The sequence below is a fragment of the Phycodurus eques genome, chromosome 16 (genome assembly GCF_024500275.1).
Source record: "Phycodurus eques isolate BA_2022a chromosome 16, UOR_Pequ_1.1, whole genome shotgun sequence".
Taxonomy (NCBI): Eukaryota; Metazoa; Chordata; class Actinopteri; order Syngnathiformes; family Syngnathidae; genus Phycodurus; species Phycodurus eques.
The window spans coordinates 5,173,129-5,191,014 of NC_084540.1; the positions used below are offsets into that span (position 1 = coordinate 5,173,129).

General features: G+C 41.5%; 2 protein-coding genes across 7 annotated transcripts in view; both read right to left on the reverse strand.

The window, feature by feature from the left end:
• Nucleotides 1-1,472: 1,472 nt before the first annotated feature.
• si:ch211-195b15.8 (dual specificity protein phosphatase 8) lies at nucleotides 1,473-5,640 on the reverse strand. The gene is made up of 5 exons (XM_061700999.1): nucleotides 5,473-5,640; nucleotides 4,954-5,048; nucleotides 4,676-4,835; nucleotides 4,469-4,592; nucleotides 1,473-2,513 (listed from the first exon to the last, which is right to left on the reverse strand). Exons 2-5 carry the CDS (start codon nucleotides 5,044-5,046, stop codon nucleotides 1,727-1,729), a joined length of 1,164 nt encoding a protein of 387 aa, XP_061556983.1. The 5' UTR covers nucleotides 5,047-5,048; nucleotides 5,473-5,640; the 3' UTR covers nucleotides 1,473-1,726.
• An 8,605-nt stretch (nucleotides 5,641-14,245) lies between these two features.
• Nucleotides 14,246-17,886, reverse strand: part of ap2a1 (adaptor related protein complex 2 subunit alpha 1) — a 75,461-nt gene continuing 71,820 nt past the window's right edge. For 4 of the 6 annotated variants that reach the window (XM_061701092.1, XM_061701096.1, XM_061701095.1 and 1 more), the window contains one exon: nucleotides 14,246-15,892. In XM_061701092.1, the coding sequence (XP_061557076.1) occupies nucleotides 15,815-15,892 (78 nt within the window). In that variant the 3' untranslated portion in view covers nucleotides 14,246-15,814. Of the gene's footprint in view, nucleotides 15,893-16,915; nucleotides 17,058-17,886 lie in introns of all 6 variants that reach the window. The other 2 variants (XR_009770099.1, XR_009770100.1) reach the window with 2 other exon arrangements.

Sequence of the window (17,886 nt, forward strand, 5' to 3'; positions counted from 1 at the left end):
ATATTCGTTCGGTTACGCTGGATTCAGAACATGCACAACACGGCAGTTTATATTAACATATTCGTCAGCTTCATCATATGACTTAATGATATACAGAGAGCACTACTGTGGGTTGGGAAATCTGTTCCCTCGGGCAAGAACACACCTCTTCAGAAAGTTCTTATCCTGCAGTCATCTGCAGCCACATAACCCAACCCTAACCCTACCCCGATGTCATGCAGTCATTTACATAAACGCAGCTGCCACAATATTACAGTAGGTGCACATCCACAATCTAGTAACTTCCAAATACAAAATATGGTACTTATTCACAAACATAAATGCTTACTTTTGATTGGCAGTGCAGAGATGTAAATGTAGCAATGTTCATTATAGTTGCATGTGTAGTTTGCAGTGGTGTAGAAACCATACATTAAAAAAAAAAAAAAAAAAACATTTAGTTTCTAAAATCTTACCTCGCTTGTAACTTTTTTTAAAAAGTACCTAATAAAGTAAATTGGGAAAAAACTAACATTATGATGCAGTGCAATTCCTTTCGATGCAGCTCTTGTATGGGTTCTTTAATATTTGTTTTTTTAATCAATCACAGTTCAGTTGAACATAGTAATGTATGAAAATAAAGATATAATAAAATATATATATATATATATATCCTTTATGACAGTGGTTCTCAATTTTCTTACACCAAGATCGTATCCCCGCCCATGAGCAAATAGTCGTTCTGTCCCTGGGCAAGACATTTAACCCCAAATTGCCCATGAATGGTGGCGGTTGGTTTGGGTTGGATGCTTGGTGGCGGTCAGAGGGCCGTAGACGCAGAATGGCAGCCACGCCTCAGTCAGACTGCCCCAGGGCAGCTTTGGCTACACAAGTAGCTAACCACCACCAGGTTGTGACTTGTGGAATGAATGACTAATGTGTGAAATTGTAGTGTCTTTGAGTATCATGAAAAGCGCTATATAGGTGTAATGCATATTATTATCATTAGATTAGAGAAAAACACGCACAACAAATATTTATTAGGACCCTGTCAGGATTAGGCCTTACTAGATTGTCTGAAATAATTTGCCCATGCGCCACACTTGCAGGCTGGTGCATCCACACAAGCCTCAAAAACAGTGTAAAAGTATCGTTTATGATATAAGAAGAGCAAGACCCAAATTAAATCATATCTTTAAGAGCAGAGAATTAGCTTGCTTAAAACTGGCCTTTATATCCAAATGTATGTTTTTCAATAAAGCAACAAATTTTAACATCCCTTACCCTCTGTTTTGCATATTTCTCCCAACCGGCCAGGCTGCTATTTCGTCTGTAGTCTGGAATGTAAGTATGAATGGTTGTTTATATGTACCCTGCAATTAGCTGGCAACCCTAAGAGGACAAGCACAGTAGATAAAGGATAGGTTAAAATGATCAACGGAAGTACACAACACTCTCTGTATAATGAGGCTCTTGAAAGAGATGTGGTTGAAAATCAAACTTTAATCATCAGTAAATACTGTACAATTCAGGCCAAAGAAACTAATGAAAAATATCGCCATCTTGCAAACGACAAGACGACGCGGTCAAATTAAGCAGATAAGTGGGGATTCATTCTCTCATCCCGGCAATAAATAAACGAGGGGTACCTGCAGACCGCTTGTGAGTACTATGTACATCACCTGTGGTGTCATTCCTTTGGAGAAACATGCACAAAACACAACACACACCAAAAAAATGGTCCCACTCAGCACCTGTATGGCAAAGCAGGCTGTCCCATCTTGACAGGGTGAGCAAAGACCCCCCCCAACAGCACTCTCTCCCCCCAGTCCAGCAGTTTGTTGAGTGTGCAGCTGAGCGGCGACAGCAGGCCCTGCTCCTTCACCTCAGAGGGGTTGTGTTTTTCATGTGAAGGACTCTGCTCCTTGTGCGTCTCCCCCGCATGTCTAAACGGCGGCTTTGCCTCCGATTTTTCTGCCGTCTCCCTCTTGTGGACACCTCTGGACAAATCGGTGCTCTTCGCTTGCTTGTTGTTGGGTGTCGTCGAGGGAGGGCAGATCCCCAAGGGGGTCAAAGAGAGACTGAGGCTTTTGCGTCTCTCTGAGAGAGAAGCGGAAACTGCTAGGAGTTGGAGTTGTGAGGGCTTTGGTGGTGGTTTAAATGATACACCAAGGCTTGGATTTGGTTTCTGGATTTCCTGCTGATTATTAATATGTGTCCAAGGTTTTCCTGACAAGGAAATCTGCTGGTTCCCATTTGCGTCTGGATTCGAATGTCTTTGCTGGTAGAAATTCTCTCTGTGTGTTTGCATCTCTTCTGCTAAGCTGTCGCTGGTGACGTTGGTCTGATTATCCATGTTGGGAATTGTGGGAGTGCGATTGTTACTGCTGTTGATGGATGGCAGGCCGTTGTCCAGCTGCTGGCTTTCCAAGCGGTCACCTGAGGCCTTCTGACGCAGGGTGCCCTGGAAGTGCTGCAACTGACCCAGGAAGTTGAAATTTGGGGAAATGGAGGGTCGGCGCTCTTTCACAAACCTGACAAGCAAGCGGACAGGGTTTAGGTTTAGACAGTCACATTTGATCATGACACAGAAACACATTGATAACGAGGAAAATAATTCAACACAGCATGGGCATTTCCAGGTTGAACTGATTCAAGTCCAAATAAGTACAAATAAAATACACATGGAGCTACTGTAACTAAATAGAAAACACACAGCAACCAAAACAAAACCTCTTAGCCTCATAATTTTGTGCTTGATGGTGGTAATAAAAGCTTTAAGTAGTTTAAACATAATACATTAAACATAATACCTTCAAATTATATAATACATAATACATACAAAAAAATTATAATAATACATCAGATTAGGCTGTAGGTGGCCCCTGAACTATACTACCTAATTCACATAAAATGCACTAAGAAATTAGATGATTAAATACATACACGCACTTAGAATCATCAAGCCTGAGTGTAAAATTCTCTTAATGTACTTACTGTACTGTACTGTACTAATGTATTTAATGTACTCTTAATGTACAGACTGCAATGACTGTGGAAAAAACAGTTGACAACCGGTTGAACGCACACCCCCACCCCGCCGCACACTGTATCAAAATCAACTATAATAAATTATCATTTTGAATCAATAATTAACAGACTTTAATATAACACATTTGACAATACCAAAAACTATTGGCTTCGGTTAGTGGTAGCTGTAAAAACAACACTTAAACGTTTGTACTCTATTGTATTTGGCATGTATTGACTGTATTATTGTACAAGTATTTTGAAACACTTGTTCAGCATCTTGTGCCAAATTATTATTATTATATTTGTTTACTGTTGATTAATAAAGTTTAACTCCCTTTACTGCTATATAAGTGCCACAGGACACAAGCGCAAACTTTAATCACACTAACACAGGAGTGTCAAACTCACTGTAGTTCAGGGGCCACCTACAGTCTAATTTAACCCTAAAATCGAACAATACTTATGATTAAAAAAAAAAAAAAAAAAATTCCCTTTGTTTTAATGCAAAACAAATTAATTACAATAGGAAAATCTCCCCCCCCCCTATTCTACAAACCTACAACCTCAGATTTCTAGACAAAATTTTGCATCACTTTTGCATCAGCATCATGTCTATTTTCCAAGTATGTCAAAAACGCACAAGGAATTTGTCTCCGGTAGTTGGAGCCGCTCTAGTACGACAAGACAGAAAATACTTTCAAGACATGAAAACATAAAAACACACTCCGGAGAGTCACAGAGCAATGAAAGGTTACCAGTAATGTGGTAATGCCGATACATTTATATTTATTTTTTTGACAATTGTGTAAATGATGCAGTCCTGTAGCAATTTAGAGCAGTTTGAAATGACTAAAAGAGCAATAGTCTGGTACAGTGACCATTGTGAAAATCGAGACGTCAAGAAATTTAAGCAGTTTAAAGTGACTAATAGTGCTATAATCTGGACAGTGTCAATTGTGCAAATGGTGCAGATACTTCTCAAGCACGAGTGGCCAGTGTTGGTCAACAACAGATATGGAAATAGCGCAGAGTGGCAGGACTACTACAGTGAGTGCAAGAATAATGTATAATTGAAATATGACAGATGTGACATCCACATGTGTGCATAATAACTGATCACAGTAATTGTATATTAAGGCACAAAGCTTTAAGTCACAGGTATTTGGAACAGAAAAATATAGTATCACATTTTAAAATGAAATCAATTCATGAAGAGCTAGGAATTATTTCCATTCCATTTTCTCTGTGAGCAGAATAATTCTCAAAATTAACCTCAGTCCCCACCACCACAATGTCTTATGTATTTTTTCCACTTTCAAATTCATCCTGCGGGCTGTATTGTACTCCCTAGTGGGCCGGTTTTGGCCCATGGGCCATATGTTTGACACCTCTGCACTACCACATGATGGTGTATATAAAGATAGATATTGTATGTGTGATATTTATGCAGCTCAACCTGTAGGCGTGATCCAGATCCATTCCGGAGCTATACATGATGTAGGCAACAGCCAGGGCCGGAGAGCGAGAGATTCCAGCTGCACAGTGAACCAGCACAGATGCACCAGAAGACATCGCCGAGTCTGCGTAAATAATGGATATACAGTAAGGAACTGTCATTTGTGCCGGAATGATGTCGAATGCCGTCCAAGTGGTAAATCCTGACCGATGAAGCGTAGAGCCTGAGGGATCCAGGGAAGCAGGTCATCCCACAGGGAGTCATCAATAGGGATGCGGAGGTACCTAGAGCAGGGCAGGAAGGTGGGTCGGGGGCTGCAACGGCTCACACTCAGCACATAGGAGATACCCAAAGAGGCAAGTCGGTCCTGTCAACACAATTACACAAATAATCTGTAAAATTGTACTCGTCTTTTTCTCAAAGCGAAAGGCAATCTTTTGAATGATGGAAGTTCAAATGTATTGCATGCCGCATTGCCTTATTACCCGTGTCACATCGCTCTCTGCTCCCAGGTAGAGCCTTGGCAGGATGATGGACAGAGGAGGACGGTCTGTCTCTCCCTCCCTAGACCAAACCATATCTGCAGGACAATAAACACCACATTCATGGATTGACTTAGGTGCAGAATATTGTTTGCGGCTATTTCAAATTCCAAAATATGCATTTCAGATTAAACAACATTATTTTTTTTTTTAAATAGTTAAATCTAAGCATTTTTAACATTTTTGTTTGGTTGCATTTGAAAGCAGCTGGGTGCCTCTCCTTTCACAGGTTGCCGATTAATTTAATGGGTTGTTATTTCCATACTGTCGAAAGTGCTACATAAAACAGCTGCACATGAAAAATATTCCTGCTGCAATAACACTTTCACATTTTCTTAAAGGGGTTGCATTTGGGAATTTTTACAAGAGGATAAAGGGTTTTGTTTTTCAAAACACTGTAACACAGAGGAGAACTTGCAATAAAATGGTTTTAAATAGGAAATCAATAATGCAATTACTCACTGTAATTTTCACTGCGTCTTTTCCTCGGTTACAGCTGGTCTCAGTGGCGGGGCTGCAGATTCTGTCAATCCACGCAAGCGACGTCCTGTTTTCTCTCCCTTCTCGCAGAGACTGATTCTGAACGATGAGCTCATCCTTCTCGCCAACAATAACCCTCGAGCGGTGATGTCATTTTCAGCCAATCGGCTCTGCGCTGGACATCCACACGCGCAGACGCACAAGAGTGATAGAATCCCCCACCCCAACAGGGATGCCTGTCGGGTGTAAAGTGGGCGGAGCGTGGCAGACTGTCAGTGCTGTCTCATCACCACCACTCCGACATCTATATGCAAACGAGGACGGCCAGCTGCATTTTTCACCACTCGGCCCATTCTATCCGAATCAGATGACCACGGAAGTTGCACACATAGCTCATTGCATTGAACATATTGTTGTGCCGCTCAGCAACTGAGCACATGCACTGCAGCATGCTCGCTGCGTGATGTCACATTACCTGTCGTATTGTTTGTTGCTGAAACACACGTGAAGGTAATGTCACATGAGCTAATAAAAAAATCAGAACGGCAGACAGAAATTGGAAGAACATACACGAATCTAATTTTCTTTTCTTCAGTGTTTCAAGTAACTGGCATAAATTTGTTTGTCTCTTTTCTGCACATTTCCAACAATATTTGTCAACCCAAATTGTTAAATCCAAATACTAAATGTTACATGACAACTAAATGGTAAATATAGTCTATTGAAATATAAATGCTAAATATAAATGCCAAATATGTCTACATCTTAAATGTAAACTCAAATATTAATGTTAAATGTAAATATATATCTAAATGTTAATATATATCAAAATCTTATTTAAATTTAAATAATTTCATAATTTCAATGTTAACTATATGAAATGTCAAATTTAGATCTAAATATTAAATATATATTCAAATATGTTAAATGTATATGTGAAATATATCTAAATGTTAGATATATATCTAAATCGTAAATATAAGTCAAAATATGTTAAATATAAATGTTTCAGGTGGAACTAAATAATTAGCTGCAAATCCAAATTGCAGACAAACCGGAAGTCCCAAATAAATAAAAAAACAACAACAAAAAAACACTAAAAACCTCAAAGTACTTGTCAAAAAAAGGTTTCTCAAACGTTGTTATTTCAGGTAGTTATTATCACTGTGATCTATGTCCAAGAGACCATTTCCCCAGATGACATGCTTTTCATATGTTGACAGGAACAATACTCTGGCCTCAAGCTTTTATTTTGGTACTTATCCATATTTATTGGTATTGAGGGTGGGGACCATTGGTCTGACCTTTGCAGATTGAAAGCGAATTGGCAATGGGGCGTTGTTGAGACGGTGGTGAATGAGTATCCCGATCTAAAGTTAATCATCGATAGGATGGGCTGAGGGGTGCCCCGTTTTTCGCTCTGCAAAACAATACAAAAAAAAAAAAAAAAAAAAAAAAAAAAGTTATCTGTGCAGCCCAGTGGTTGGGGACCACTGCTCAAGACCTTTGTAAAAATATGTAATAAACATATACGATGAATAGAAACAATCTCTCAGACAGTGTCAAAACAAAAACTGAATTATCATTGTAAAGTCAGAAGTTTTGATACAGCGTAGCTCTCCTTAATTAAAATGTGCAACTCAAAATTGATACAGGTTTATAAACGTTCTGTCAGAACATCTCTAAATGTGTTTTATTTGGGCTTATAAATTAAGTGAGTATATCGTGGTTTGCACGTCTTCCTCAAAGTCAAGGAGGTCCGGGGTTCAAATCTCTGCTGTGGCTCTCCTGGCTGTTCTCTCTCTTCCCTACATTCCGAAAACATATGTTAGCTTCATTGAAAACTCTGAATTGCCCATAGGTTTGAATGGTTGTTTGCCTATACAGCGGCTGAAATAAGTATTGAACATGTCACCATTCTTCCTCACTACATATATTTCCAAAGGTGGTATTGGCATGGAAATTGCACCAGATGTTGGGAACAACCCAAATAATCAATACATACAAAGAAAGTCAGCTCAGAAATTATGTGTAATAATGTGAAATGACAGAGGGGAAAAAACTATTGAACATGCCAACTGGTATTTACAGTGGGTACGAAAAGTATTAAGACCCCCTTATATTGCAGCCATTTGCTAAAATCATTTAAGTTCTCCCCCCCACACCCCCCCCCCCCCCCCCACCTCTTCTTCTTAATGTACACACAGCGCCTCATATTGACGGAAAAAAAACGAATTGTTGACATTTTTGCAGATTTATTAAAAAAAAAAAAAAAAAAACTAAACTAAATATCACACAGCCATGAGTATTCGGACCCTTTGCTCAGTGTTTAGTAGAAGCACCCTTTCGAGCTAATACAGCAATGAGTCTTTCTGGGAGTGATGCAACAAGTTTTTCACACCTGGATTTGGGGATCCGCTGCCATTCCTCCTTGTAGATCCTCTCTAGTTCTGTCAGGTTGGATGGTGAACATTGGCGGACAGCCATTTACAGCTCTCCCCAGAGATGCGAAATTGGGTTTAAGTCAGGGCTCTGGTTGGGCCATTCAAGAACATTCGTTAATTCGTTATTTTAGCTTGGTGCTAAGAGTCATTGTCTTGTTGGAAGGTAAACCTTCGGCCCAGTCTGAGGTCCTGAGCGCTCTGAAGAAGGTTTCCGTCCAGGATATCACTGTACTTGGCTGCATTCATCTTTCCTTCGTTTGCAACCGGTCGTCCTGTCCGTGCAGCTGAAAAACATCCACAGCATGAAGCTGCCACCACCATGGTTCACTGTTGGGACTGTATTGGACAGGTGATGAGCAGAGCCTGGTTTTCTCCACACATACCACTTAGAATTAAGGCCAAAAAGTTCTATCTTGGGCCAACAATTTCTATCTTGGACTCATCAGACCAGAGAATCTTATTTTTCACCATCTTGGAGTCCTTCAGGTATTTTTATAGCAAACTCCATGTGGGCTTTCACGTGTCTTGCACTGAGGAGAGGCTTCCATCGGGCCGCTCTGCCATGAAGCCCCGACTGATGGAGGGCTGCAATGATGGTCGACTTACTAGAACTTTCTCCCATCTCCCAACTGCATCTCTGGAGCTCAGCCACTGTCTCTCACCAAGCCTCTTCTCCCCCGATTGCTCTGTTTGGCCAGACGGCCAGCTTTAGGAGGGGCTCTGGTCGTCCCAAACGTCTTCCATTTAAGGATTATGGAGGCCTCTGTCTGGTTAGAGCGTCTGCCTCACAGTTCTGAGGACCGGGGTTCAATCCCCGGCCCCGCCTGTGTGGAGTTTGCATGTTCTCCCCATGCCCGCGTGGGTTTTCTCCGGGCACTCCGATTTCCTCTCACATCCCCAAAACATGCATACTAGGTTAATTGACAACTCTAAATTGCCCGTAGGTGTGAATGTGAGTGCGAATGGTTGTTTGTTTCTATGTGCCCTGGGATTGGCTGGCAACCAGTTCAGGGTGTACCCCGCCTCCTGCCCGATGACAGCTGGGATAGGCTCCAGCACGCCCACGACCCTAGAGAGGAGAAGCGGCTCAGAAAATGGATGGATGGATGAACATATCTGTGCCTTGCCACAATTCTGTTTCTGAGCCTTTCAGGCAGTTCCATTGACCTCATGATTCTCATTTGCTCTGAGATGCACTCTGAGCTGTAAGGTCTTATCAAGACAGCTGTGTGGCTTTCCTAATCAAGTTCAATCCATATAATCTAACACAGCTGGACTCCAATGAATGTGTAGAGCCATCTCAAGGATGATCAGAAGAAATGGACAGCACCCGAGTTAAATATATGAGTGTCACAGCAAAGGGTCTGAATACTTATGGCTGTGTGATATTTCAGTTTTTCTTTTTTTTTTTTTTTTTTTCTGTCAAGATGAGGTGCTGTGTGTACATTAATAAAAATTAACACCTCGACAGTGCAGGGACCTACGCGAGGATCCTGTTCGTGGACTTCAGCTCAGCGTTCAACACCATCATCCCTGAACTCCTTTCATCCAAGCTTCTCCAGCTCAGCGTCTCACCTGCCATCTGCCAGTGGATTTACAGCTTTCTGACGGGCAGGACACAGCAGGTCAGGCTGGGGGAGGCCACCTCATCCACACGCAGCATCAGCACTGGGGCGCCCCAAGGTTGTGTCCTCTCTCCGCTGCTCTTCTCTCTCTACACGAACGACTGCACCTCAGCGAACCCGACTGTCAAGCTCCTGAAGTTTGCAGATGACACCACTGTCATCGGCCTCATCAAGGACGGTGACGAGTCTGCATATCGACAGGAAGCGGAGCGGCTGGAGCTGTGGTGCGGACGACACAACCTGGAGCTGAACACGCTCAAGACGGTAGAGATGATCGTGGACTTCAGGAGGCATCCTTCGCCACAGCTGCCCCTCACGTTGTCCAGCTGCCTTGTGTCAACCGTCGAGACCTTCAAGTTCCTGGGAATTACAATCTCTCAGGACCTGAAGTGGGCGACCAACATCAACTCCGTCCTCAAAAAGGCCCAGCAGAGGATGTACTTCCTGCGGCTTCTGAGAAAGCACGGCCTGCCACCGGAGCTGCTGAGACAGTTCTACACAGCGGTCATCGAATCAGTCCTGTGTTCTTCCATCACAGTCTGGTTTGGTGCTGCTACAAAAAAGGACAAACTCCGACTGCAACGGACAATCAAAACTGCTGAAAGGATTGTCGGTACCCCCCTACCCACCATTGAGGACTTGCACGCTGCCAGAACTAAGACAAGGGCGTGCAAAATCCTCTCGGACCGTCTGCACCCCTGTCACCAGCTCTTCCAGCTCCTTCCCTCAGGTAGGCGCTACCGATCAACGCAAACTAGAACTAGTAGACATTCCAACAGCTTCTTCCCTCTTGCGATCAACTTCTTAAACACCTAACCTATAATTCCATTACAACAAGCTGGCAATTTTTTGACTTGAGTTCGTTGTCACATTTCTGTGGGGCCAATTATGTATTACTTGTGCACTCACTGTAGTTGTCTCGCCATGCTGCACTATTTGCATATACTGGCCACTCATGCCAGAGTAGCATCTGCTCCATTTGCACACTGATTGAGGAGTATCTGTAACATTTGCACAACCGACATTGTCCCAGATGATCGCACTACTCGTCACTTTAAACCGCATACACTCCTTGAAGTCTCAGCGCCCTTTGCACAATGGTCATTGCACCGGACTATTGCAATATTAGTCGTTCGAACTGCTCTAAGTGCTAGAGGACTCTGCATCTTTTTGCACAATTGTTTTTTGTCAATGTCTTTATGTCCCCAAAGTGTTCTGTAAATTGACTGTTTGTTGTACTAGGGCGGCTCCAACTACCGGAGACAAATTCTTCGTGTGTTTTGGACATACTTGGCAAATAAAGATGATTCTGATTCTGATTTAATACTTTGTAAAAAAAAAAAAAAAAAAAAAAAAAAAAAAAAAAAAAAAACCTTTGTTTGCAATGATACGTTCAAGACTCCTCCTGTCAGGAGAAACTAGTCGCAAGCATTGCTCTGGTTTGATTTTGGCCTTTTCCCCTCCACAAGAAGTCTTCAAATCTTGAAGGTTCTCTAAGCTTCTTTTATGGACCTTGAGTTTCAGTTCTTTCCATAGATTTTCAATTGGATTCAAGTCAGGTGATTGGCTGAGCCATTCTAGCAACTTCACTTTTATTCTTTGAAACCAATTGAGAGAGCTCTCTTTTTTGAAGGGGCAGGAGCATGCTGTGACAACGCGGGATTTCCGAAGACAAAAAACATGGCGGCGCCCCTTGCAGAGACTTGGAAAAGCGGCTATTACAAGACAACATTTCTCTTTTCAGACGTCCATTTCCTTTTTCAACGGCAGATGGACGCTTCGTTCTTCTCGCCAGCTTCGCTAGCAGCGGTAACTGAGCCACTTGCGATTCACGCAGCTCAGTCAACGCCAACACGTCTGTCATGGATGATCTGAGCCCCCGCGTTGAGCAGCCGCTGAAGGGAAGCCGATTCTTCCACTTCACCTGAGGATATACTTGATTCGACAGAGACACAGACGAGTGTCCTCCTCTCAATCGACAAGAAATTGTCAATTACACTTGACTTGCTTCACAAAGAGATCGCTGAACTCAGAAAGAGCTTGGAGTTCACAACAACAACAGGTCAGGGAGCTAAGATTACACAATACCGCGCTTCGATCAAACATGATGTCAATGTCAGCGGAACTACAAACTCTTAGACTGGAATATAAACTCATGAAAGAAACTACGCTGGACATTCAATCACGAAGCATGCGCGACAATCTCATTTTCTCCGGCATTCCAGAAAATGCTCCGGAAGACCCCGAGGCGCAGATGAAAAAGTTCACGATGTCCCCGCGCAAGATACAGTCGACAAGACTACCTTTCACCATGTTCATCGATTACGAGGCCTTCGTCCAGGAAACCGACCACATCCCATTATTGCAAAGTTTGAACACTTTCAGCAAAAAGTGTTTGTGAAATCAAAAGGTCCTGAGCCCAGAGGGACCCAGTTCCCCAAGGATATCAACGAGAGGTGTAAAATCTTGTACCCGTTGATGAAGAATCACCGTGAGAAAGGCAAACGAGCATGGTTAGTTGTCGACAAGCTTTAAGTCGACGGCCAACTGTTTCGTGATGCCAACGTCACGCCCTGGCTCTTCTAGATAAGTACTTATTTTGATCTGTTGTCGTTATGAATTGTCAAAAGTGTATTGGTTTGTGTCGTTCATTCCATTTTTGCTGAGAGAAGAGGGAAAAAAAAACGGAATTACGCATGCCGCCAGCATGAATTCTCACTCGCTCTCTGCTTTCCTGCTCTGCTTGTTTCCACACACACGGAACACACAAGTCGCTCAAAACTCTTCTTGTGCACTACAAACAACCACCACACCCTATATTATCCCCTTGTCACTGTTTGTTTTCTATGTTCAGTGTTTCTTTGTTACCCTTCTATGTACCCTGTCTTTGCTGTATTTAAATATAGGACCTCTATCACCCTCTCTAAATAACATTTGTCAACACAATACCAAAAAAATCTGCTGAAAACTGTCAAAAAGCAACAAAGTATACGTAAGTATAAGTATCAACGTATACGCTCCTAATAAAGATGATCCAGCCTTTTTTCACATGCTCTTTTCACACTTGTTAAGTTTGTCAGGGTGGCACGGTGGTCCGATTGGTTAGAGCGTCTGCCTCACAGTTCTGAGGACCGGGGTTCAATCCCCGGCCCCGCCTGTGTGGAGTTTGCATGTTCTCCCCGTGCCTGTGTGGGTTTTCTCCGGGCACTCCGGTTTCCTCCCACACCCCAAAAACATGCATGGTAGGTTAATTGACGGCTCTAAATTGCCAAAATTAAATTAAGGTGTGAACGTGAGTGCGGATGGTTGCTTGTTTGTATGTGCCCCGCGATTGGCTGGCAACCAGTTCAGGGTATACCCCGCGCCTCCTGCCCGATGATAGCTGGGATAGGCTCCAGCACTCCTGAGACCCTTGTGAAGATAGGCAGCTCAGACAATGGATGGATGGGTCTTGCGCGGCGAGCATGCATACAGGTAATGGCGGCGGAGTGCATTACTCACAGTTTTCCTGGTGACAACACTACCTGCTAATTCCAGGTCTTTTTGAAGCTCTCCACACGTCCTTGGCTCTGGAACAACTCCTCTGATTACTCTTTGCACTCTGTCAGAAACCTTGAGAGGAGCACCTGATCGAGTCAAATTTATGGTGATATGATGGGCCTTCCACATGTATTTTCACCCCAACCGTGCTCACTGGAACATTCAGAAGCTTTGATACGCGCGAGTAACCAATGCCATCGTTATGTTTTGCAACAATTACTTTGCGATGGTCTTGAGATAGCTCTTTGCTCTTACTAATCATGAAATGTGTCTTGACTCACACCTTGGCAATAAGACCTTTTTGTAGGCCATCAATTAGGACTGAACCAGCTGAGATTCATTTGCATTGCGAAGGGGGTGGATTGCTGTTGAATTGATTTCCATGCCTTTTTGCACCTCCCTTCATGTGTTCAATACTTTTTCCCCGTGTCATTTCACATTATTAGACACCTTAATTTCTGATGTTATTTGTTCTACTTTCTTTGTATGTATGGATTACTTGGGTTGTTCCCAACATCTGGTGAAAATTTCACGTCAATAGCACCTTTGGAAATATAGTGAGAAAAATGGTGACCTGTTAAATACTTATTTCAGCCGCTGTATGTGTTTTGCGATTGGCAGGCGACCAGTTCATGGTGTACTGCCCAAAGTCACCTAAGATTGGCTCCAGCTAATTCGTGTCCCTAATGAAGACAAGTGGTCTATAAAATGGATTAAAGTATGATAACTCAAGTATTGGGACATATGGCCATAAAATAGTTAAATTATGATTTATTCACTCTTTTGGGAATACTTTTTAGATTTTAGGTCGGATTTCTTTTTTTTTTTTTAAAGCACATTACATATTAATAAACCAGTTTTAAAGCACAGACATCTCTCTACTGACGTTGAGATTAGAACACACAAATAATGACTTATGTTATTGCTGCTATCTTGAACCAGTTCTTGGGATTTAAAAATTGTGGCATTTTATTACAGAATCACTCAAATGAACATTTTACTCCATAAATACAGGCTTTTGTGCATCTGAATGTCTGACCACTGCTAAACTATTGTTTCTAGTTCTTTGACATTGTTCTATTCTGTTGCCTAGGACGCAATGATGTCATGCTGTAAGCGTGCAACAGTGAACACAGGAAGCGAGCGTCATGTCCAATATATGGCATAGTTTTACTTCACATTTTTCATTACAGAGTAAATCTTAATTCTAACACAGGTATTGGAATTTTTTTTAACATCAATAAATGAGGCTGCATTAGCTAGTGGATACTGCATAGACACGCACACACAAACATACACTCACAGAATGACAAAAAAAATGACTAAGCTTTCCACTACAATATTTTGTGATTGCTGTGCAGCCACAGATTGTAATTTGATGTCTCTGAAAAGTTAAGTATTTCTTTTTATTACCTGCTTCCAGACTCACTCAAGTTCTCACATAAACAGAGTTCCCTGTAGTTATTATAATGGACTACTTTAATACTCTTCCACTACATCACTATTGCTGCTGTGTGCAAGAGGAAGCCCAAGAAAGAAGATCAAATCTGTGGATGTGTGAAAAGAAATATTTGGAGGTTGATGGATTTATGATGCAAACTGTTGAAAAGATGTTATTCTGTATGAACATTGGAGAAACAGATCAAGCCTATATCAACGTACTGAGCATCATTAGGACCATTTTATCTGATGGGTAAAGACTAAGTTTAAATATATTATCCTTAGAAGTGCTCAATTTATTTAAAATTACAGGAGGCCTTTCTCAAAAAGACAATTTGGCATCTCTTCAAAAACAATGTAGGTTGCACAGTAGAGCAGCTCACGTTTCACCTGGACATCCCTCAAGGTAGTGGGTAAGAGAAGTCCTGTTTCAACTGAAAATATCGACCCTGTGTCAGTCACCTTACTTCCCATTTACTGCCATTTGTCTAGATGGGCATCCTGGCCTAGATAATCTTAGCCACACGCTAGATGGGAATGTCTATGAAAGCAATAAAGTAACACTGCGGCAAATTTACAGACATCAACGAATAAACCATCACGGTCATTGAAATGTAGGGCTACTGATTACAGAACCCCAGGAGAGCAATCAGGTTGTTCACACTAGGGGGCTCATGCTGGAGGGTCTCACAGAGGATCCCAAAAGCCTGAAGTGCATTTTGACTGGCCTTTGATCATGGGGAATGCTTGAAATTAGCTGAACCTTCACCCGACGAGGGCCACAAGGAACTACTTGTGTGTGGGTGTGTGCATGTGAATGTGTGTGATGAAAACTATCTCCAATTTGTCTTTAAGAAAAACTTAACCAAATGCACACACACACACACCCACACCTGCACACACACTGTACATATAGCATCAGAAATACAGAGCAGGCAGGATAAAGCAGAATAGGACCGCAGCACACAGTGGGACACGCACACACGCACAGTCCTGGCTGCACACACCAGCTACACAGGTAAACACCATAAAGAAAAAAACGATAATGTAGCATTATGTTAATAACCAAATTGTAGATGAACTTGAATTAGAGTAATGACAATAATATGGTCGCTGCTGCAGTGCTAACAGTGACTGCTTTTCCCTTATATTGGTTACACCTTTTTTCGTAATTAAAGAACCTTTGTTGACAAGAGGAGGAATTGAAGCGTGGCAGGAGTGGGGAGGGCTCGCTGGTGGGGGTGGTCTTGATAAAGTTCTGGAACTCTGGCTATTCTAGAACTGTTGGGCCAGCAACTCGCAGAGACGCCTTGACACAGAGTCCTTGCTGCAGCGCAGAGTCAGTCGGTACATCTGCGCACACACACGTACACAAAGACATTGTACTGTATGTACTCAACTGTAAATGCATGGTAGGAGATGACAATGTCTTCCAAATGTATGCATGTAAAAGTTGTTTAACAAAACAAGCATCTTTCATTATTAAGTACAAAATAAAAAAAATAAAAACTTCAGTACACGTTGAGAACTCTGACTGTGATCCTAATAAACCTGTGGCATGCTTTGCGTATTATAATCGCTGAGGTGGTGGACAAAGGGATGACAGTAAATCCAATGTACAATGGAGGAAAAAGTCTGTGAACCGTTTGGAATTTCTTAAATTTCTGTATAAATGTGGTCTGATCTTCATTTAAATCACAAGGATAAACTCTCTGCTTAAACTAATACCACAGAAACAATAGTATATTTTCATATTTTTTATTGAAAATAAGCATTTTGTTGTTAATTTGTTTCTGTGTTTTGGATCCTTGTCCTGTTGCAACACCCATCCTCTTTTAAGCGTCAACTGTTGGATAGAGGGCTTCAAGTTCTTCTCCTTCCACCAATGCTTCACAGTTGGAATAAAGTTTTGATATTGGTGTGCTGTGTGTTCCTCCCAAACAATTCCACTTTGGTTTCATCTGTTTACAGCATATTTTGCAAGTAGTGCTGTGGAACATCCAAGTGCTCTTTAGCAAACTTCAAACGTGCAGCAAGACAGCAACAGCTTCCTCGGTGTTCTCCCATGAACCTCATTCTTGTTTCATGTTTTATGTATGGTAGATTTGTCAGAGATTTTGGCATGTGCCAGTTATTTCTGTCTCCAGCTGTCATTGTAGGGTTCTTTTTTTTTTTTTGTTTTACCTCATTGAGCATTCTGTGCTCTTCTGTAGACATCTTTTTAGGATGGCCACTCCTTGGAAGAGAAGCAACAGTGCTGAACTTTCTCCATTTATAGACAATTTGTCTAACGGTGGACTGATGAACATCAACACTTCACGAGATACTTTTCTAACCTTTTCTAGCTTGGTATAAGTTTATAGATAAAGTCCTGACCTCAACCCAATTGAGAAGCTGTGGCCTGACCTCGAGAGCTATTCACACTAGACATCCCAGGAATCTTGCAGAACTGCAACAGTTTTGTAAAGAGGAATGGTCCAAAAAGTCATCCTGATCGTTGTACACGTCTGATCTGCAACTACAGGAAACATTTGGTTGAGGTTATTGCTGCCAAAGAAGTTCAACCAGTTATTAAATCAAAGGGTTCGCTTACTTTTTCCTCCGTCCTGTGAATGTTTATGCTTTATACAAAAATGAAAACATAATTGTTTGTGTGTTATTACTTTTAGCAGACTTCTGGCTGCACGATTATGGCAAAAATAATCACGATTATTTTGATCAATATTGTAATCATGATTATTACTCATTATTCCTCGTTAGGGAAAAATCTTAATTATTGCACTAATTTTCAACAAACTATGTAGCACTTTTCAGTGCAAAATTAATCTTTCAATAAGAATAAATGTTAGATAATTAAAATAAATGTACCCAAAAAGATTCTACTTTATCAAGGGCTAACTGAATAAATATGCTTTTACAAAGTGCAATCAGGAATTGCAACTTAATAGAAGCAAATACAGTTAAAGCAAAAAATGCAACAACATTTGTTTGTAAGCATAAGAGGGTAACACGGGAGTGGATGTTGACTCCCGCTCCCCCCCACTCCCAGAGGTTGATTCAACTCCCAATCCTAAGTGAAAAATACCACTCACTCTCAATTCAAAGTGTTAAAAAAAAAAAAAAAAAAAAAAAAATCCCACCAAATACCATTTATAAAAAAAAAAAAAAAAAAAAAAAAAAAAAAAAAGTTTTTGAAAAAAATCCAACTCCCACAGATATTGATCCCAATTTAGAGCCAAAATTATACCGAATCCCACTTCCATTCGCCACCCCACCCCCCCAACACCTTTGTTTTTTTTTAAACTCCCTGTCAACCCGCTCCGTTTCTCATTCTCTGTATAAAATAT